The sequence below is a fragment of the Corvus cornix genome, chromosome 12 (assembly GCF_000738735.6).
Source record: "Corvus cornix cornix isolate S_Up_H32 chromosome 12, ASM73873v5, whole genome shotgun sequence".
In the NCBI taxonomy this organism is placed as follows: Eukaryota; Metazoa; Chordata; class Aves; order Passeriformes; family Corvidae; genus Corvus; species Corvus cornix.
In genome coordinates, this window is record NC_046342.1 from 20,349,724 (window position 1) to 20,371,427 (window position 21,704).

General features: G+C 47.2%; 1 protein-coding gene across 2 annotated transcripts in view; it reads right to left on the minus strand.

Annotated features, from left to right (window-relative positions):
- RAD18 (RAD18 E3 ubiquitin protein ligase) overlaps positions 1-19,550 on the minus strand; it is a 31,851-nt gene extending 12,301 nt beyond the window's left edge. For both annotated transcript variants that reach the window (XM_039558998.1, XM_039558997.1), the window contains exons 1-10: positions 19,401-19,550; positions 19,063-19,144; positions 16,237-16,298; positions 14,808-14,878; positions 9,704-10,053; positions 7,728-7,827; positions 5,218-5,402; positions 4,014-4,090; positions 3,271-3,331; positions 776-913 (exon numbers count right to left, since the gene is read on the minus strand). In XM_039558998.1, the coding sequence (XP_039414932.1) occupies positions 776-913; positions 3,271-3,331; positions 4,014-4,090; positions 5,218-5,402; positions 7,728-7,827; positions 9,704-10,053; positions 14,808-14,878; positions 16,237-16,298; positions 19,063-19,144; positions 19,401-19,460 (1,186 nt within the window). In that variant the 5' untranslated portion in view covers positions 19,461-19,550. The remainder of the gene's footprint in view (positions 1-775; positions 914-3,270; positions 3,332-4,013; positions 4,091-5,217; positions 5,403-7,727; positions 7,828-9,703; positions 10,054-14,807; positions 14,879-16,236; positions 16,299-19,062; positions 19,145-19,400) is intronic.
- Between the last annotated feature and the right edge of the window lie 2,154 nt (positions 19,551-21,704).

Genomic DNA, 21,704 nt, shown 5'->3' on the forward strand with positions numbered 1-21,704 from the left:
ATAGATTAGAAATCCACAAGTTCTATTACGCTGAGGAATGCTCTTCTAAATCCCATATTCAAAGATAAGATGTTCCCTGCCAAAGCCGCCATGAAGCACAGACCAAAGGAGACCAAAGGATCCCACAGGGAACATGCTGGGAGCACACATGGGTGATGTTTGGTGCTGTGGGGAGGGAGGATAACGAACAGGCTGGAGGCTGTTCCTTCCTCCTAACAAGTGAGTGACTGCAGCCATGCATTCCCACTTCTCACTGTGCCCAAGCACACAAACACAAAACACAGCAAATCAGAGACAGGCAACATCCTGTGTGAACAGCCTAAAACAAGCCCAAGGATTTTATTGCTTCAGTCTCAGGACAAATAATTCCTGAATCCAATCCCCACAAATACTTTTGTAGCTCCCAGTTACCAACCCCTCTCACAGTAATGATCCTGGAAGGCTGAAAGGCAGCAAGCAGCACCCATCTTCACCTTCATTCCAGAGTGGTCACGTGGCCACCCGCAGCACCTCCAGCAAACCTGAACCAGAACCTGAAACCCCTTTTCAACCAACTGGGATGTGCCCCAGATAAACCACATCCAGACACAACACACAGAAATCAAACTAATATATTTATTACGGGTCGTGCTTATGTTCCATACTAAAATCAACAGCAGTCAGTCATTTTAGGGTCTGTTTGATCTTTATGCTGGTTGGGTTTTTTCCCCCTTAAAGGTTCTAGAAGAGTGGTCTTAGTGCAGTCCAAGAGGGGACAATACTGAATGTCACTGACCTGTGGCTGCTGGCAGCTCTTTGACAGCAACTTCCTCTTTGTTTTGTTTTGCACCTTCTGCTTTGCTCTCACCTTTTTTCTTCCACCGTTTATTTACTTGATCCACCAAGAACTTGAATTCACTTCTGTGTTTGTTTCCTGAAAGGTAACAGAGCATCACTGACCACACCCACAGGACTAAGGTATGGCACAAACACTGAAAGGACGTGAACAAAAATGGACACAAAACACTGAATTAAAAACGTTTTTGTTACAGCAGATGAAAACCAACCCAGCACTGTGATATGTTCCACATTCTATTAACGATCCAAATCTGTGTCTGTGCTTTTATAGAGCTACCCACAGCACTGGCACAGATGAACACTTCATGCTCTGTGTCATGCCCATTACACTGTTGGGATTTGGACCCTTTAGGTAAGTTAATAATGCAAATACTCTCTGCACTTTCAATCACTTGGTACATTTTAGGCAATCCTCTGGTGCTCAGCCAAAGCAATGGAATTATTTAACCTCGATACTTCAAATGCTTTACTCAGAGGCGGGGAAAATACCCAGCATCCTCAGCAGGATGCTGTGGATCACCTAACCCTGGCGAGTCAGGGAGGGAACCCACTGACAGGAGGGGGCAGCCGGGGGGGTCGGGCTCTGCTCCCAGGGAACAGGGACAGGATGAGAGAAAACAGCCTCAGGCTGGGCCAGGGGAGGCTCAGGGTGGACATCAGCAGGAATTTCCTAGAAAGGACTGTCAAGCACTGTGTCACCTCCCTGAGGAGCCCATTCCAATGACTGACCACCTTTTCAGTGAAGAGATTCTTTGAGTATTCTACAATAAAATAACACCAAGTTCTGCCCTACAGAAGGAAACAGATTTGACACTGACTCCCTTTCCCTGAGTAGCTGAAAACACCACATAAGGCCAAAAATTCTGTTAATAAAAAGCAAGTTCTGCCTCAGATGTCGTGTCTGAGTTGCTGCACTCTCATTACGGAATTCCTTTGGCGCTTCAGTTTTTCCAGCATTACTATCTTTTGTTGTTCTGGCTCATGGCAGAACTACAAAGCTTTTCTGAAAAGAAATGTCCTGGCACACAAGCACTGCTCAGCTACACTGTAGATCACTGTGGTGCTGAAATGACACCCCAGGCACATCCCACCACGGAAAGCGGCCCCAGACAGAACGGCAAACATTTAGAACACAAGACAGCAGCAGTAGACCTTCAATGAACACTGTAAATTAAAAGATTTATAAGCAGAAAAGGCAACTGAATAAATTCATTTTCACAGCTGTATTTCCTTTCCTGTAGATTTTTTAACTCTTTAAATAGAGACCATGAAAAAAAGCAGAGTGGGCCGAGGGTGTCCCCGAGTCCTGTGGAGCAGAAGGAAGTGACAGCGGCTGTGATTGCCAGGCAGAGCTCCCAGCCAGCACATGTCAGCCAGCTCCCATCCTCAGGTTCATCAAGCCAAAGTACTAATTGCTATTTCATAAACAGCAAAAAAATGCCAACGGTGCAATTTGCCAAGCGCCTGGGAAAGTGCAAAGAAGCAGAAAAAAAAAAAAAAGTGTTTTCTCCCAGACAGTTTGTCCTGCCTTTCCCCAAAGCTGTTCACAGCCCCCAGTGTGTTTTTTCATATGGAAAAGCAGAACAAAAGTACATATGGGAGGTTTTTATCCAGAATTTACACCAGAGTGCATTCATTCAGCTGGGAATTAGGGTCTGGGGTGCAAATGCTGTAAAATAGAAGGGAAAAAAACCACTTCGTTGTGTAATAAAGCTTTTTAAAGTCCATCTGTGGTACAGTGAAATAATGGCATTTGACAAGAGTTCTTTAACCTCAGACTGTTCTTGAATTTTAACATAATAATTCTTTTTTCATGCTTATGATTGCTTCCTTATTGTTTTTATGAGGAAATAATTACCTGGCACCAGTTACCATTTACCTCTTTGGTCAGTTTTTTTTATTAATTTTAAAACCGTATGTTCCCATTAAAATACTTCTCTATCTTCCCCTTTTCCCTATCTTTTTAGACTTTTAAGTTTTCAGTTAAGCTGCTTGAGATTATCAAGATCTCCAAGTGAGTAAATCAGTTTTGTAGCCATGCCCTTTTAGCAACCTAAACTCAATAAAACACCTGTCTTTGACAAATTAAGACAGTATTTAATGTATTTTTGTTCTAAATGTGTACAACAGACCAAGAAAGTAAATCCAGGAGCAGGAAGGCCAATCCCCTGCCTGGGGCTCAGGAAGGCCTTTCAGCAGTTCTGCTGCAGAGGGTTCCCAGTGAACCACACGCCTGCACATCCCACAGCCTGGCAGGAGACACCAACACCCTGCTCTGCTGCTTTTACGTCCAGCAAACATGGGAGGACGTTAAGAAAGAACAAAGTGCATAAATAGAGATGCCTTTGGAGGCAATCAGAGCGTGTATTTTAGTTCTATGGAAAATAACATGAATTTAAAAGCAAAATGAGGTGAAATTTGCATATTACTTACGATATTCAGCGTGGATCTCATCTATTTCTTCCTCTGTCTGGTCCTTTGTGAAGGTCAAGCTCTACAGAAATCACACAAGTGTTTTTAATGTAAATAAAAAGATGATAAAGCTGCAGACTTTGAAATTAGAGACTTACAACTGGAAGAAGCAACTATCTGGTTCCCCCCCCTCCCCCAGCTTTCAGCACCTCATCACATTAATTCACATTTACAGAACATATGCACAGTGTCCTGCCCTGCTTCCACCGAGTCACCAGGACCAAGCCAGCCCACGTAACACCCAGCACATGTGGGCCATAAAATATTTCCTAACACTGTACAACAAACAGGCTTCAAAAGTCACCAAAGTATCAAATGTCATGGGAAAAGAACAGGCGCTATTGCCAATACAGAACATGGAATTTGCTAACTAAATCCTAGAGAATTCTAGGAAGCAAAGTATTTATTACCCACACTGCCATGAAGGGTCAAAATCCTCCAGTATGGCCAAGGGAACATTACTCAAGAATTTTTTGCAGTCAAAAGTTGCTCCTACTTTAACGGTTTGGGCATAAAGCTCAGCAGTGCACCAAGGACACAAATGCGTGGTGGGAGAAAAATCAGGTTCATTACAGGATGCTATACCTGAATTCTAATATGCAACCCAGGAGTTCCCACAATAAAGCAATGGGCAGGCACTTTCAGTGCCCACTCTGCAGTTTCTGCTGGCCACCCCTCTGTGAGAACCAAGATCAGTCACTTACATTTTCACCAGGTTTATTACACTCAAGCTGAACCCGAATCTTCTCATTCTTTTCCAGCTCTTTAACAACCTCTGCAACTGTTTGGAAATACAAGAAAGGGATCGCTGAAGCAGGAGCTGGGTAATAGAGAGCTGTAACAGCACAGACTGAAATTACCATGAATTTAAAACACAAACAGCATTAGCCCTCCCAGAGGGAAAGCTCAGGCTCCAACGCCAGGCAAACGTGCAGTCTTTCCAAATCCTACTGAACCTCCCTCCTGCACACAACAGCGCTTGTGGCACACAGGCACATCATTCAGAGAGGCTTTCCATTTCATACTGGATGTTTCAGTGGAAGACACAACAGTTGCATCTACTGTTTATCTTACTTTGTCCCCAAACCACCTTCCAGGGCAACAGAACCATGTGCAGGCTGAAGGCCAAAGCCCCCAGCCCACAGAGGAATTACAACCTACTTCAACAATCAACTTCAACTTCAGACACATCCAAAGCCTAGAAACAACATAACTGTTTCTTAACATTTAACTAGAGCCACGGCTATGCAGAACCCTGCACAGTTTACTCTAACGTTTACTTTTACAAATCTGTTCCTGCATTTCATCATCTCCATTGCACTGCCAGGTAGCTGTGGGCAGTTATTAAAACAAACACTTTCACCAGACAGTGAAGCAGTCAGAACAAAAGCTTATTAAGCTATGAAAGAATAAAACCTGTTCCAAACTGGTTTAAGCACACGCCAGGAATTTGGCACCTATGCTTCCTCAGAAGCTCAGCTATTCGTGCTACATAGTGACCTCAGGCTCCCTGCTACCACCCAAAATGCACGTCTGCATCCTAAGCGCGAGTTTAATAATTCACCCTTTGTGCACAGGTTTTGAACAAAGGAAGAGTTTTGCATTATTTAGGGGAGAGCAGCTGAAGGACATGCCACACACCCCAGAACTCTTCCTTCACCCTGGATGAATGAGGCAGAGACTCAGTGCCACTTCATCACCAGCACTGAGTGCAGACTCACCCTGAGTACCCCCAGCAGGTTAAAGAAGTATTCTGCATTGATCTTGATTTACACAAGATAAATTCTTCCAGCTCCAGTTCTCCCAAACAGTCAAACCAGCGTTACTCCCACCTCAAGAGGTGACAGAAGGGGAAATGCAGACTGATGGTTTGTGATGGCAGCAACTTCCCTGCACTCTCTCACTTACCTGATTTGGGATTTAGGGAATCACACTGAGCATTGTACATGTGCACAAACTCCTGGTGTCTCTTAATGAGCTGCTGGCGGGTCCCAGAGGTAGACAGACCATGTTCCTTGAGCTTCTTCCTCAGATCTCGATCCGACAGTAGGTTATAAACAACTTTGGACATCAGCTTCCTTTTGTGAGCAGAACTGCCAAAGGAAAACAAAAGAGACTTTATTTAATTAATACTCTATTAAAATCAAAGTATTTACAATTACTTAAGGGTACTTCACCCACTCAGAGTAAAATACATATAAAAGAAACTTGGGTTTTCCACCCCAGTCCTGCTCATGTCTTACTTGATTCAGGTGGAGAAATATTAAAAGCATTAAAACATCAAGCCAAAACTTGAATTAGGAGATTTTTCAGCTTTCTGGGAAAATGTCTTTGAGAAAAATAGTCATGTACCTGAAGGCAGCAGCTCCCAGCTAACAGAAGGGTGGTTTGGTGATACAGAGAGAGACATTAAAGATAAGTAACAGTGCTCTCAGAGAAATAGCATCTAAAGCCAAAATTTGCTGCTTTCCATTGCTGTCTGTCAGAAGAACTCAACATTCCTGGCACAGCTGGGGAAAGCATCTTAATTATAGGAAACTGCCAGAGAGAATTCAAGTCCTAGTACCACTTTTGTCACCTAAAATTAGCAGAACATTTCCTCCTGTCAAATTAGCTCAGGCTTCCCTACACCTCCAGGTGAGATACTCTCAAACTAGGAAAAACAAAGGGGCCAAAACCCATCTACTGCCTCACTCATCTTCTGCAACTGCAATCATTCACAGAGGAACAGCACTTATTTAGACATTTTTCTTTCTGCAGCAAAATAAAGCTCAGCTGCACTACTCTGGATTAGAGAGCAGTTAACAGCTTTCCACTGTGAAAACAAGAGATTTGAAAACTATTCAGCACTTTCAACTTATCATGTTGAAAATTTCAAGGTTAAAAAAAAACGTCTTATGCAAAAATTGTCATTAATTCATTTACTCTCATCCAGCCCTGTAGCATGGCTGGTAAAAAGAAGATGGATTATCACAATACACTGTTCAGGGAAACTTCTTTCAGATTCTTCGGGAAATACAAAAAAATTTCACAGAATAATTAAATCTTTGGAAAGTCCTACAGAAGCTTGGTGTGTATTCCAGTTCACCAGAAGCATGAGCTAAAGTGTGCCAACAGCTTTCCAGCAGCCAGCCCCAGGAAAACAGCTCACAACAGGCTTAAATCCAATGTTGGTTGGGTTTTCCCACGCTTAAGAAACACAGTGTTCTCTGGAAACACACTTACCTGTTGGAATTACCCCTGTGGAGCCTTGAGGGGCCAAATTAGCAGTTCTGCTGAAACTGCTCAGCTGTTAACACAGCCATGGTGCTCCTTGTTTGAGAATAAACAGAGCTCCCACTCCTCAGAGAAGCACTAGGGATGTGCTGCTACTGGAACCACACACCACTGCCACAAACCAGACACTGCCAAGGGCCAGCACCCACCCAAAACTGCCAGTGCCCAAGGGGCAGTGTCTGGTGTGACACCTGCTGAAGGCCTAAGCAGTCTAGAGATTAAATAAGCAGAATTTTAAATCCTGTTAAGGACATGGGCATGACACCAAGGACAGATCTGGCTTGTATTTCTATTTATTAAGAACAGAGAAAGCACTAAAACACTCCAAACTGAAATTAAATGTAACATCAGATTTCATTACTCATTTACCATTTTTTCATCTTGAAAGTCCTTTAGCTTACGGACTGCACACTAAGCGTGACTGGGCAAAACAAGAGCTTTAACATAAAATTACTTTCTAATTCAAGGTTCAGGGGAATTGGAAAAATAAGCATTGCAGTACAAATCCTCCCAGTTCTTCAGTCTGATCAGTCAGAAATAACAACAGCCTAAATTTCTGCTGTAAGTAAAACAAACTGAAGCTCCACTTCTGATGTGAACGTGGCGACCGTGACCAATGCTGGGGCAGGGGCACAAAGCCAAAGGAATGCATTAATCTTATGGAAATCGAGATCTTCAGGAAATTTCAACAACCCCACGGCAGGGAGAGCAAGGCACAATTTTTATTCTTTAACTTGACAGCTATTGAAGAAAATGTCTCTTGGCACACCTGAACCAAGGCAAGCAATTCATTCACCAAATGAAAAATGGGAACCAGTGTTATCTGAAGGGAATTTTAATGCCAGAGAGAAGAAAGGTGACAAGAACAACGCACAGTCAAAGTTCTCCTCCCTGTGCTGAATTTGTTAAAGCATTGGCCACTGTTTTCTTGCCACTAAAAGCCAAAGAGCAATTGTGCTGGCAATCCACAGACTTTCTCAAGAGGGGACAATCCCCACTGTGATTTCGGAGTGCTCTACACAGCAGGGAAGCCAGAAACAAACACAAAGCACTACTATTACACCCCAGCAACAAACAGTTCTTAGTTCAGCAGTGCACAAACCAGCCACGTGCATTTGGAAGTTCTCAGAGCTGTTCCTTACCTTCGGAGGCTGTCCTTCTTCTCCTCTCTGGTCAAGCAGCTATCCAGATGTTTGTTTATATATTGCTCTAGGATAGCAACCTCACAAACAGGACATTCCACTGAAAGCAAGGGAGAAGGAATTGTCTAGTGTGGCTATAACAGCAAAGAGCAAATGTTTTCGTCTGAGAAACTAATTGTTGATTGAAAATGAAAATCCAAAACTCTAGATTTCTTGTTTTACAAGATCTCATGTGTCTGTCCAGAATCTTCCTTTTTAGCTCTTTCCAGAGCAACGAATTCCCTCTCTATGTGATATCAGACTGGCTCTCATCTTGCCTGCAGTCAGAGGGAATAGTATATCTAATAAAATCTAGACTAACACACACACACTACACAGTAACCTCGGGGCTAACAGAAACAGCAGCAGATTTCCCTGGTAATGCTTTCCACTTTTGCAGTATTTTACTCCTAAACAAAGGAGAAAACACTACAGCAGAAGCTTTATTCATGTTGACATTGTGTTCCCAATGTATGGCCCTCCCAGGACTGTCAATGCACAAGGTAACAGCCTCACAGGAACCCCACAATCCAGCCATGCTCCCCACTCACTTCTGAGCACAGGTAACTGGATTCTGTGCTTGGCCTGAGGCTCACGAACACCACAGGCATGGATACACACAGCTCAATTACTTTTGTACCATATTTTCAAGAAGCACCTATAAGCATTATCTGTAAAGATAGACTTAACATATTCCTCTTTAGCAGCCAGATTATGTCACAAACAAAAGGCTAATTTTGAATGAACAGGATGAGAGTCTGTATCCCCCTCTGTGTCAGCTTGAGGAAGCCAACTTTGATTTAAACAACAAAACAAAAAACAACCTCTGAAAAACACTGAGGTGTTGTGGGGATTGAGCAAGTTCTCTGCTCCACAATTCCCAACTCCCACTATGTCATATTCCAAAGGTTAAAACACCCCAAATGGTTGGGACAGTAACAAAACACACTAATCCTGAGCAGTCTGTGACTGAATTGGAAGTTACATTTGAGTTCTTAGAATAGGAATAAATAACACTAAAACCCCTCACTGCAGGCAAGCAGGTCAAAGTTTCAATTGCTCAAAAATAAATGAGCAGTAAAATTTCATTTGAGTTTCAAATTACCAACACAAGCAGGTCTGATGCATAAAGCCATGACAGGTTTCCCATGGCTCCTTTCCTGGCTGTGGTACCTCTCTGAGCAGGATTCACCCAGCTAATGAATACATATGAACTTCAGAGTTCCAGACAAATAAATCACGAAACAAAAGAACAGATAAATTTGAACTAATAAGAACCAGGGGTGTACTCCTACATGGTGTTTTATTTTAATTTAGGCTTTTGGCTGGGTCCATAGGATGGCTGCCAGCACGATAGAACTAAGAGGATTCTGCCATTTTATTGTGGTTGATTAGTATAAACTGGTACCATCGTGCTTCAAAATAAATTCACCTTAACTCTCTGGAATTACAAAAGAATGAAGCAGATGAATCTTCTGGAGAGTGTGTGAACAGAAATATTAACAGAGCTGCTGCCATGCTCATTTTGAGTTCAGGCTCACCCCTCAAATAACAAACATGCTATAAAATAACCTGCATCTGGTTACTCAAGGATGAAGGAGGAATTACTTCATTTTTACTAAGTCTGTTGCACAACTATTGTTTTTTAGTGTTGTTACTCAAAGCAAAGGAATCCGTAAGCGCTGAATTCCATTCCATTCCCTGGCAGCAGCTCAAGCTTCCTCCTGAAGAACACACTTGGAGCAGAGCTGTCCCACACAAGCAGCGATGTGAAGGGAGTCTGGGACAGTTAAAGGGGAAGGAGCTGAACATGCCAACACGGATCAGAACCACGTGGAGAAATGGGATGAGTGCCACGGACTGAGGGTCCTCTAATGTGTACAGCCACCCACACATGGGGGAGAGAGCAGGACATAACCAGCAATTAAACACCTCACCTTTCTTGTCTCCTTTTACCACAGATGTAGAAGGCTTTTCATGACTTTTGGTGCACCCAGGAATCTCTTGTGATCCCACTTTGCTGTCTTTACCACAAACCGCTGAAGAAGTGCTGTAAAGGTCATGGTGTTCCTCAGTTTTGAAACTCTTCTGATCAGTCCATGCCAGGCCACCTGCCTTTGTGGAGGTGCAGACTTTATCCTTTCTTAAGAAGCTGTCAATCCCTAGCACCTCTTTTGAATCTGGCTGAGGAACAGGACTCCTGTGGCTCTCGGCAGCTGGACACTGGCTGCAGGCTGGAGTGGATGGAATTAGGGGAGCATCCAACACTAACTGGAACAGCTGCTGTCTAGAAGCACCCAGAAGAAAACACAGTTAGCGCACTGGACAGTATTAAGTTTTTCTTGGAGAAAGCAGGATGAAAACAGATGGAGCTTTTCACCGATTCCTTCTTCCCTCTCCCCCCTGCTCACATGCAGCACCCAGGGATTGCCCAGCCCTCAGAACCTGGAGCAGAAGCCAGCCAAGCCTCCCATGCTCTGCAGAACCTAAGCACCATCTTCCTGATTCCAAACTAAATAAATTGCATTTTGCAGACACAGTGACATGCCTCTCAAACACCACCTGGAATGCAGTAGAAATCAAGGAGTTTTCTCCCTTACTTGAAGCTGACAGGAGACCCTTTTCAGGCCAAAGCACCTCAAACAACACCCAAACCCAGCTGTTACAGAGGCTCCTGGAGCAAGGACTCTGCAGCAGGCACTGCCACACTCCATGGCTCAGCCAGCACATGCTCTGTAATCAAATTCCATGGCTTTACACACTGCTGTGACACAGTTCACTGCAGCTGAGGTGACAAAGCCCAGGGAAAGCAGCACAGCTGCAGATCCTCAACTTGCAAAGGTTTTAACTGGAGAACACTTAATAACAGCTGAAATAATTTGGATTCCTGTTCCTTTAAAAGAAGAGGACTGTGAGCAATGTCCTTACAGAATGTGCACTACCATAGAGTGTTACAGCTCTCTCCTGAAGCCCCAAGGCCCAAGAGGACAGATTATCCAAGGAGAACCAAGCTCGCTTCACATGAAGGGTGTTGTTTTTGTACAAAGGGAGCCAGAAGAGAGAAAACTGAACAGACTCTGATTCACATTCTGTAGTAGCAGCTGGCTCAATAAAATATGACCTGGTCTAAAACAGAGAGAAACTGGAAAAACAGTACAAAACTCCATCCTAACAATAATTTGATAGCAAATGTTGCTCTAATTACATCATTGATCTAAAATAATTCTAGGGAGCTTTTCCTCATATTAAAAAATAGAGGCATAGGAACAGACTTTCTGAAGGGATCTGATCTTGGCACAGAATTAATGGAAAGAACACTAGCAGAAGAACTTGAAAACTTGTTTGCCAACACCCACTTTTTTGGGTGGGAAAATACAGAAAATGCTAGTACTGCAGGCAAAAGAGGAAGGAGCAGTCCCATGCTGGCTTCTCCCAGAATGTGGTATTTTGGGCTCATGAGCAGCTGGGTGATGACATCTCATGGTCCCATGCCTCAGCCCCAGGGATGGAAGAGTCAGGGCATGGGGATGCTCCTTGCACAGCCCTGGGCCCTCCAACAACACTTTGTCACCTGCCACCCCCTCCCTCAGCACCAGAGCTAATTACTCAAATTTCTCACTAATCACAGAAATTCTGACAGTTGTTATTGGAGAGATTGGGACAAGCATGTCTAGAGCAGAAGACTCATCCATCACTCAGCGAGCCCAGAGGAAGCATGCAGTGATGGAGGGTCCAGCCTCTGCCATCACCAGCCTGTCCAGCTCACCTGGGAGCTGATCCTACGGCAAACCTCAGTCCTCAGTCAGATTTTCAAAAAGCTCGGCATTTTGTGTACGGTCTCAACATTCCCTGTGATACTCTCACGAATTTAACAGACTGCTATGAGCTCTGAGAGGTCTGAGCTGACAGAATTTTACCTTCCTGGCACAAAGGAGTAACTGCAGCACAGCTGACAACACTCAGTTTATGAGCAGAGCAGCGTCCTTCCCTTTGAAGGCTGAGAGATGAATCAGCCAGGGGCCAGTGAGCCCAGGTCCACCAGAACAGCCAGTACCCAAACCCTCCTGCGAGACCCATCCTCCTCAGCTGCTGAGTGGGGTTACAGCAGGGAGTTAAAAACCATTTGTTTAACCAAAGACAGATGGTTTCTTAACATCCTCTCCTCCAGCACCCTCCCTCTACTGCAATAACAGCATAAGCAGCTCCCCACATTTTTTCCTTCAGATCTGTAATGCCCACAAAAACTAAGTGTCCTTCATCAGGATCCCGGTTCCTATTCTATGGTTCTTTTACTTCTCTCTTGCTGAAGCAGCAATGAAGCAAAGTTGTTGGGAATTTAGGGCTTCCACATAAATAAATTCCAAGGAAGAGCCGGGAGCTGTGAATTTCCCTAGGAAGAACTCACACAGGACATTCCCAACTGCACTAAAGGCAATGTATCTCCTTGAAATTCCTCCTGCATTCCTGCTGGAGGTTCAATCAGTGTATCAGCAATGACAGCACCTGCTCTCTCAAGCACCCAGAGCTGATGTGTTTATTCCTCTGACTCACTACCTGTCGAGTAACCCTGATTAGGAAACAGATTCAAACTTGACAGTAAAAACATTTTTCTTCCCTATGTATGAAGAAAAGCAAAGATTCTTTTCAGCAAGGGCTACTACTTTTCTACTTATGCAAGTGTAACTCTAATTTCTATTGTTTTCTGGCAAGGTGATGCACAAACTGACAAATTTTATCAAAATATTCTCTTTAGTAGAGGGCAATGAAACAAATTCTTTACACTTCACACAAAACTTTACACATTATTTTTGAAGATACTGGCCTCACTGCAACTGATAGAAGAACTCTTCATTAAGGACAGCTGGTGCAAATACTGCTCCTCATCCTTCTCTCCTGGCCTGGCCAGAGCCATGAATTCTGCCCCAGAGCACAGACAGGCAAGGGAACAGAAAACCACTCATGGGAATGCCCCGCAAGCTCCTGCCCCAATGGGGTCAGGGTGTGCCCCTCAGCAGGGCACTGCAAAGCCTGGTCAGAGCTGCTCCTCTCCCTTTCACACACAGTAAAACACCCATGGCCTTAACAAAGCACAGGACACCTCCACTTTCACTGGGAGACAGGAGAGCCCACTCTCTGTACAGGGAGGGAGCTGCATTCCTACACAGCACCCCTGAGCACATCCTGACAGCTCATCCTGCAAACACCTGACGCTGAGCAGAGTATAAATGGGATCAGCACTCGGCTCTGGTTGGAACGATTCCCATTCCCTGCATACGCTGACCTTGGAGCACAGCTTTCACTCTGCTAAGTGCCACCAACATTACCATTTCCTTCCCCTCCAGGCCTGACTTAAGAAATGGGTTTGCACTTTGTGAAATGTTGAGAAGATTTAAGGCCTAATTTTCATAAACATCAAACTACCCGAGGCTCAAAGTCAAGTTAGAACATACTTTGTCTTTCAAACATGCTGAGCTCTTCAACCCCTGGACTTTGGGTTTGGGGACAGCCAAGGGGAAACAAAGCAGATGGAGAAGGAGGGGGGACACAGAAGATTTGTCCTGTACCAACATCACCAGGGCAGAATACAGCAAAGGTGTTACAATTTAATGATACCCACCCCACATAACGCTCCCTGGACAAGCAGTGTCCCCTCAGCTCAGGGCATGTGCAGCCACAGGAGAGAGACCCAGCCCCTGGACACCATCCTGACCATTACCTGCATTCCCCTGAGGAGTCTGTCCCATTACAGCAGCCAGCAGGGAGCCTTTCCCACCCAGACCTGGAGCACACCCTGCACTGGTTCCCTCCACCCGGGCCAGACTGGGCTCCACAATCCTACTGATCTAACTCTACACGAGAAATTGATTGAACTCCAAGTCACAAAAGGAAAGGTTATTGAACTACTCTCACTGGTAAGATTTATACTGATCCATTAAAGCAGTCCAAAAAAATTAACATTTAAGATTCAATATCATAAATGGATACAAGTCAGCACTACTTGTTCCCTACAAAATTAGGCATTAACAAAAAAATAGTAATCCATTTATCACTAGGAAGTACCAAAATTCAAGCTGAAACAATGGAACTGTAGGATTTAAATTACTCAAATAAATCAACTGAATCTAGTAGAGGTCATATAGAAGATTACATCTATCTACATTCTATGATCTTCATCAGAGAAAAATTCTCTCATGAAACAAAGCCATCAGCTGAACTATGCTTCTTGTCACTTACAAAGCCAAGAGTCTCATTGACTTCCAGCTCCAAGTTAATTTCAGAGAAAAAGATGAAATTGCATTTGTCTCCTATAGAGACAGGAATACCCACAGAATTCCCAGCAAATCACTGAGTTGCTTCTCATCAAAAGAAAACAAATAATACAAGGAGCTTCATGTATCTACTGTGGTGAGAGTTCACCAAGTCATATTTATTCTGTTGTTCCTGTCTTTTAAAAGGATGTGAAGCTCAAAAATGAATTAAAAACAAACAGAAAAGCAGCTAAGAAATCGAGTTGCAAACACAGCACTCCGTCACTTTCCTTACTCAAGAAAACTCATATTTTTAGTCTCTCAATACCTATGTTTTTCCCAGCCAACAACTTCACCAAGAGAAGTCTCTTGCAAGTTGACCATTACCACTGGACAAAATCCTTCTATTCAGAATTTCCCCTGCACACATAGGAAGGATCTTCGAAGAAAATCTTTATTACCATTATTTCCCCCACAGAATCCTGACATATCTGTTGACTTCCCACACACGGGCAGAGACTGTAACTTCCAGAGCAGCTAACCAGAAGCAGAACCAAAATAAGCTTCTAAAACCTCCACATCACTCTAGTGGACAGTAACCTTCAGCTAGAACACTGCAGGATTTTTCCAAAGTGAAAACATTCATCTTTGACAATGCTTCTGTGACACCACAATATTTTTGCTCAGTTCTCACACTGCTCCTCTCCATGGACTGAGCCTGGTCCCCCCCCCCCACAGTCACACCTTTCCAGCTGCCAAAACAGAGGCAATAGTCATAAAACCACATAAATACCTTGCAGAATTAAAGCTCTTCACTAGATCATCTAAAATCCGGTTGTTTTTCAGGTCAGATTCTGAGACTGCCTATTAAAAAAAGAAAGAAAAAGCAAAAACAAACCTAAACAAACATTCTAATGCAGTGAAAACAGCAAGTGCCCAGAAAATGTTCAAGTGATCAATAACTTGCTTCTTGGCTCAATGCCTCAACCACCCCCACTGAAGTGCTACAGAAATTAAGATGCTTAAAGGGTAAACACTTTTCCCTAAAAAATATCTCATATTAAAATAACTGCCTGAGAACTTAAGTCTGGGATATTAAGGGTAATAGATAAAAACAAAGCATAAAGCTAAAGCAACAAAGCCCAGTGTGCCCAGGCTCCAACAATGGTTTATCGTAGCACAGGTCTACCAAACCAAGGATCTTCTGAAGGGGGTAAGAACCTTAAGCAGCAAAGCATGAAAACTGATGAAGGGAAATGTTAATCTTCTGATTATGGAATGAAAATGTGAATTATGAGATGACTTTATGCATCCAATTCATTCTTTTTAAACAATTTCTGATTTTTATCTCACTGCAACTCCGTTCTTCTTTTTAACAAAGTTTTTTTTTAGTTTCTCATACCAGTACCTCTAAGCTTTAAACAGGTGGTAGTAAAATGTACTCTATTGTAGTCTCCACTCGTTTGATGTTTAAAAACTGGCAAAGATACAAATAAGTACATTTTCTAGTCTTGAAAAGTCTCATCTGTTTCATGCTTTAGAACACAGACCAAAATTACTTCTATTTTGCCAATATTCCTGAAGCGCCACTCAGTTTTTAGGCACTGTTTCTGAGGTTAATAAAGCCCAAACAGCTTAAGGTGAAAAGTTAAAGCCTAGAAAAAATTGTGTTCTGTGTTCTTTAATCAAAAAAAAGGCTTTAAGTGAGATCCTAATAACAACCCACCTGCAGAGCAGCCACAGCCTGCCTCCAGTGCTCTGCACATTCAGCCTCCTGTTCCCAGGGCAGAGCAGAGGGCTCCCCTCCCCAAAAGCCACGCAGCACAGCCACCTTTAGCACTAGGAGGTGTGTGGTCACCTGCAGACACTCTTTGAGACGAAATGAGGCCTCTCACACATGGAAAAGTAAGTGCTTATGTTTCAGCACTGCTGGTTTAAAAGATGGAGTATTTTAACCAATTAATGTTCAGTGGTTTGTGACAGATTGTATACACAGCCCCAAGCCAAAGCCCAGGCCTGATGCTCCATCCACTTCTGCATGCACTGACATTGGAGCACCTCTGAAACACAAGAATTCCAGATGCAAGAGCACCCCACTTTGCCCCTGTGATCAGAATTATTTGGCATAGTCCAAAGGAAAAAGCTCCTGAGATTTGCCAGAAAAATTAAAAAAAAAAAAAAAAAGGGGGGAAAATACCAAACCAAAAAAACCCCACACTTACCACACAGCATGTTGGACACTGTGTTTTGTAGGATAAAAACTTGCGGATGCAAAGGGAGCAATCTGGAAAAAGGAAACACATAATTTTGAAGCAGACATTCTTCCAAATGCAGTTCCACATCCTTGCTTGTGTATTTCCTTATTGTACAATATGTGCAAGATATTCCACAATACACAAATATTGAAAATATACCATTTTTCCATGGAATTGAGGTTATCATTGTTGCAAAAAAAAAAACCTGTGTTCTATATCAACATGTTTCAACATCAAATATCAGCTCTGTCTAAAGCTGATGTTTGGGTCCTTTTATTTCCCAGTGCATGACAAGAAAAGCTTCATCAGCCACCACCACTGCAGCAGTGTTTGCACTGCTCACTCCCTCACCATGTTGGGTTTTTGACATGACTAATGTTGGATCACTTTCATCTTCCTGTACAACCCCAGACAAACTCACAATCCCTTCTTTTTCCCAGGCTCTTCAGCCCCTTTCCAAAACAATACCAACTTGGTGAAAGAAGAGGCTAAAAAGGAGGGAGACTGCACTGAAATGCTGGGAGACAGCTTAACGTCATCCAATCATCACAGGATGCCTCAACAGACTCGGTGCTGAAACACACCATAAGCTTCATATTGTCACAGTAAACTTCTGCATTCGTTACACTTTGTCAACTTATCTGTGAGCTTTCACAGTCACTTAAGGATTTTAAAAGTCTCATCATTCTCCAGGAAAAGACATTCCCTCAGTAGATCATTATGGGTCAGAGCCTCAGCACTGAACACACTCAGCAGCAGCTCCCAAAACAGATCCATATTTCATGGACCCTCTGGGAATGCATCTGAAAAGCAGCAGAAGCATTAAATAATCCCAGAATGGTTTGGGAAGGACCTTAAAGTTCATTTCATTCCACCTCCTGCCATGGACAGGGACACCTTCCACTAGACCAGGTTGCTCCAAGCCCTGTCCAACCTGGTGTTATGCACCGATTAACACTTAAAACTGCAAATCCATCTAAATGCTCAAAAATTACTACATACATAGTAAGAAGTAATACAGGGTGAGAAACCCATACAGAAAAGAAACAAACTTTAACTGTATGAGTACAAATGAAGTGGGAGATCCAGGCTGCCAGCATCTGACAGCCCCTGTCAATGGGCCAGGCCCATGTGTGCAACGATTGCAGCCACAGCTCCCTCAGGGAGAACAAACCACACAAGCTCTCAGCATTTATGCCTGGGCTCCCCTGCCCACCTTTCAGCTATGCTGGCCTGAGGACCAAATTCATCCTCTCAGACTCAAGAGTATAAGAAATCCCTGGGCCACATGTCACTCTGCTCATATTAGAGAAGACATTCACCTTCAGATGCTTTTATTGTGTGAAAAAAATACCAACAGCACATCTGGTTCTGTCACTGATGACACAGTCCAAACCACTGTGACAGTTAATACCTACTGTCACATGAGCTACTGAATCCTCCCAGGCACCCAAGGAGGAGCAGAGGAGGAATTTTATGTGGCTACAGGTGAAAACAGATTACAGAGATGCTCAGAAGCCCTGAAATAGATCATTAAGAAAATGAGAATCAGCAAAAAGTTTTGCAAGTAGATGTATTTCATTGTCATCCATTCAAATTACTCATTAAAGGCAAAGGGCTTTTGGCTCCAGTTGTCCAACCTCAGTCATCTGAAATTACAGAGACAAAAGAAAGGAAAATACTTCAAGAAATCTTGATCTACTGTAAAAACCTTGGACCTTCTGCAGTTTGCAGGGGAAAGTAAATGTGTACTCTATTAAAAAAAAAAATAAGGTAGACAGATTCTTTTCAAAGTTAAGGGCCTCTGAACCCCACTGTGCCCCAGGCAGGCTGTACTACCAGCAAGTGTAGAGAATTTCCAGTCTTGTGGCTCCCCACACTGGTTTCAATGGCGACAGCTTTGCCAAGCTAAACTAAACTTAATTGCCAAGCTACAATGTCCCCCTTCACAGAAGGAACTACTACAGTTTCTGAACCAAACAACTATAAGCATTTATTTTAACGTGAAAAAAGGCAACGAACTTCCTCCCTAATCTGGCTTCAGCAAACTGCTTGGGGCCAGGTTCCAGCAGATATCGCCCAGGGCAGACAGAACAGCATGGAAAATTTGAGCTCATTAATGCTCTCCACATAGAGCTTTGCATTTGTACCACCCTCAAGATGGTAAGAAAGATATTTAAATGAAGAATGCCAGATGCCACATGTTTGTATTGCAGCAGGAACTACAAAAGGGAAGGCTCTGGCTGCTTCCATCTCACAAAGCTCCTCCCAGCTTCCGTCGCCAAGAGAATCACAGAATCCTAGAATGGTTTAGGTGGGAAGGGACCTTAAGGCCCATCCAGTGCCACCCCCTGCCATGAGCAGGGACACCTTCCACTGTCCCAGGGTGCTCCAAGCCCTATCCAACCTGGCTTTGGACACTTTCAAGGATGGGGCAGCCACAGCTTCTCTGGGCAACCTGTGCCAAGGCCTTACCACCCTGACAGGGAACAATTTCTTCTGCATCTCTAATCTAACCCTGTCCTCTGTCAGTGGGAAGCCATTCCCCCTTGTGCTGGTACTCCAGGCCCTTGTGAATAGTCTCTCTCCATCTTTCCTGCAGGCTCCCATCAGGCACTGGAAGGCCACAATTAGGTCACCCTCCAAAACCTTCTCTTCGCCACGCTGGACAATTCCAAGTCGCCCGGCCTTTCCTCTCAGTTCACACTCGGGAAGCTCATCCACTTCAGCGGGACGGGGCAAGTCCCGCAAGAGCAACCAATGTCCTCGCAGCCCTCCCGCCGCGGCACTCACAGTTGTGCGAGCACTGCGGGATGATCACGGCGATGCTGAAGTAGTCGAAGCAAATCCCACAGCGCAGCAGCTCATCCACGGCCTGCAACGAGAGCGGGATCAGCCACGGGCAAGGCCGCCCGGGCGGCACGGGCAGAGGGTGCCCCCGGCAGCGGGGCTCGCTGCGCCGAGGGGCCGCTCCAGGGCGGCGGCCGCGCGGGGCGAGGGCGGATGCAGCGGCGGTGCCGGCACCGGCTGCGAACGCCGCCCGCGCTCCAGGGGCGGCGGGGCCGCTCACGGGCCACCCCGGGGACCCCCGCCCACCCTCCCGGTCTCCGGCCCCGCCGCGCCGCACGCACCTTCAGCGGGGCCAGGCCGGGCGGCCAGGGCGGCTCGAGCAGCGGCAGCGCCAGGGCCATGTCCCGGCCCCACAACCCCAAGGCCCCACAGCCCCGCTCCGCGCGGGCGGCGGGCCCGGATCCCGCGCGCTCAGCGCCGCGCGCGCCTCCACCCGCGCTTCCGGCGGCGCTTCCGGGAGCGGCCGGGAACGGGGCCGGGAACGGGGATGGGGCCGGGCAGCGGGGCTGGGAACGGGCAGCGGGGCTGGGAACGGGCAGCGGGGCTGGGGCTAGGGCTAGGACTAGGGCCGGGAACGGGCAGCTGGGCCGGGGCGCGGGGTTAGGGAGCGGGCTGGGGCCGCGCCGCCTACCCGGGCCCCGCCGCGCCTCGCGCCCAGCCCCGCCGCTCGTTCCCGGCCCGTGTGCGGTGACCCCGCTGTTCCCCGCTCCCTCCCGGCAGAGCCGCGGGCCCGCGGACAGCCCTGGCCCCCGGAAAAGAGCCGCAGCACCGCCATCCGCCCGCTCTCGACACAGACCGCTGCGGGACCTCTTCAGAGGGCGGGGTTGTGTCACAGCTGCAAAGCGTTCCGCGTTCACTTTCTAATGAAGTCGTATTAAACACCTGCTCGGGCAGTTCCAGAATCCTGTGACTGAATATTATTAGGGCAGGCCCCAGAGCAGCGTGCGGCTCCCTCCCGCGGCGCAGCTCCGACCGCTGTTCTCTGTGGATGCCACAGGATTTACAGCCGCTGCCATCGCTGGTTTACTCAGCTGCCGAACGAGATGTGTCTGAGCGATCCCATAAGATGGACATGGGTGTCCTCGTCTGTATCTTCCAGATGACATTAATTTAAAACCTATCTAAGACGTGTCGGTGCGATTTGGAAACACACTGACCCGCCTCCCTCCCTCTGCAGTTACCTGCGCTCTGCCCAGATGTGTGTCTGCTCTTTGCTGTGGGAACCTCCTTCCCACAGCCCTGCCGGGTTGCCACGGCAATGGGCAGCATCCACATCACCTCTGCCCCGGGCATGGCCGGGACTGCCTCTCTGAATTCCACAGAGGGGACAGCAAAAACCAGGCTTAAAATACACGGCCTGATGGCTGAAACCCGCAAAAACGGCAGGTAGTGACCAGAGCTGAGTGCTCCCCATGGGTTGTCGGGAGGTTTAATAATTGCCCCGGAGTTTGAGGGAAATGAACGTATTGCCCAAGTCACGTAGGATAAAACTGCAAAGCGAACTGCGGTGTCTGGGTGCAGCTGTGACTGCAGAGGGCAGGCGCTGCCCAGCCCTGTGTGCGGGCGCTGCCCCGGCCCTGTGTGCGGGCGCTGCCCCGGCCCTGTGTGCGGGCGCTGCCCCGGCCCTGTGTGCGGGCGCTGCCCCAGCCCTGTGTGCGGGCGCTGCCCGGCCCTGTGTCCGGGTGCTGCCCAGCCCTGTGTGCGGGTGCTGCCCCGGCCCTGTGTCCGGGTGCTGCCCGGCCCTGTGTCCGGGCCTGCCCCAGCCCTGTGTGCGGGTGCTGCCCAGCCCTGTGTCCGGGCGCTGCCCAGCCCTGTGTCCGGGTGCTGCCCGGCCCTGTGTGCGGGCGCTGCCCAGCCCTGTGTCCGGGCGCTGCCCAGCCCTGTGTGCGGGCGCTGCCCCGGCCCTGTGTCCGGGCGCTGCCCAGCCCTGTGTGCGGGCGCTGCCCCGGCCCTGTGTCCGGGTGCTGCCCAGCCCTGTGTCCGGGCGCTGCCCGGCCCTGTGTGCGGGTGCTGCCCCGGCCCTGTGTCCGGGTGCTGCCCAGCCCTGTGTCCGGGCGCTGCCCGGCCCTGTGTGCGGGCGCTGCCCAGCCCTGTGTCCGGGTGCTGCCCAGCCCTGTGTCCGGGCGCTGCCCCGGCCCTGTGTGCGGGCGCTGCCCCGGCCCTGTGTCCGGGTGCTGCCCAGCCCTGTGTCCGGGCCTGCCCCAGCCCTGTGTCCGGGTGCTGCCCAGCCCTGTGTCCGGGCCTGCCCCAGCCCTGTGTCCGGGCCTGCCCCAGCCCTGTGTGCGGGTGCTGCCCGGCCCTGTGTGCGGGCGCTGCCCAGCCCTGTGTCCGGGCGCTGCCCCGGCCCTGTGTGCGGGCGCTGCCCCGGCCCTGTGTCCGGGTGCTGCCCAGCCCTGTGTCCGGGCCTGCCCCAGCCCTGTGTCCGGGTGCTGCCCAGCCCTGTGTGCGGGCGCTGCCCCGGCCCTGTGTGCGGGCGCTGCCCGGCCCTGTGTCCGGGCCTGCCCCAGCCCTGTGTCCGGGTGCTGCCCAGCCCTGTGTCCGGGCCTGCCCCAGCCCTGTGTCCGGGTGCTGCCCAGCCCTGTGTC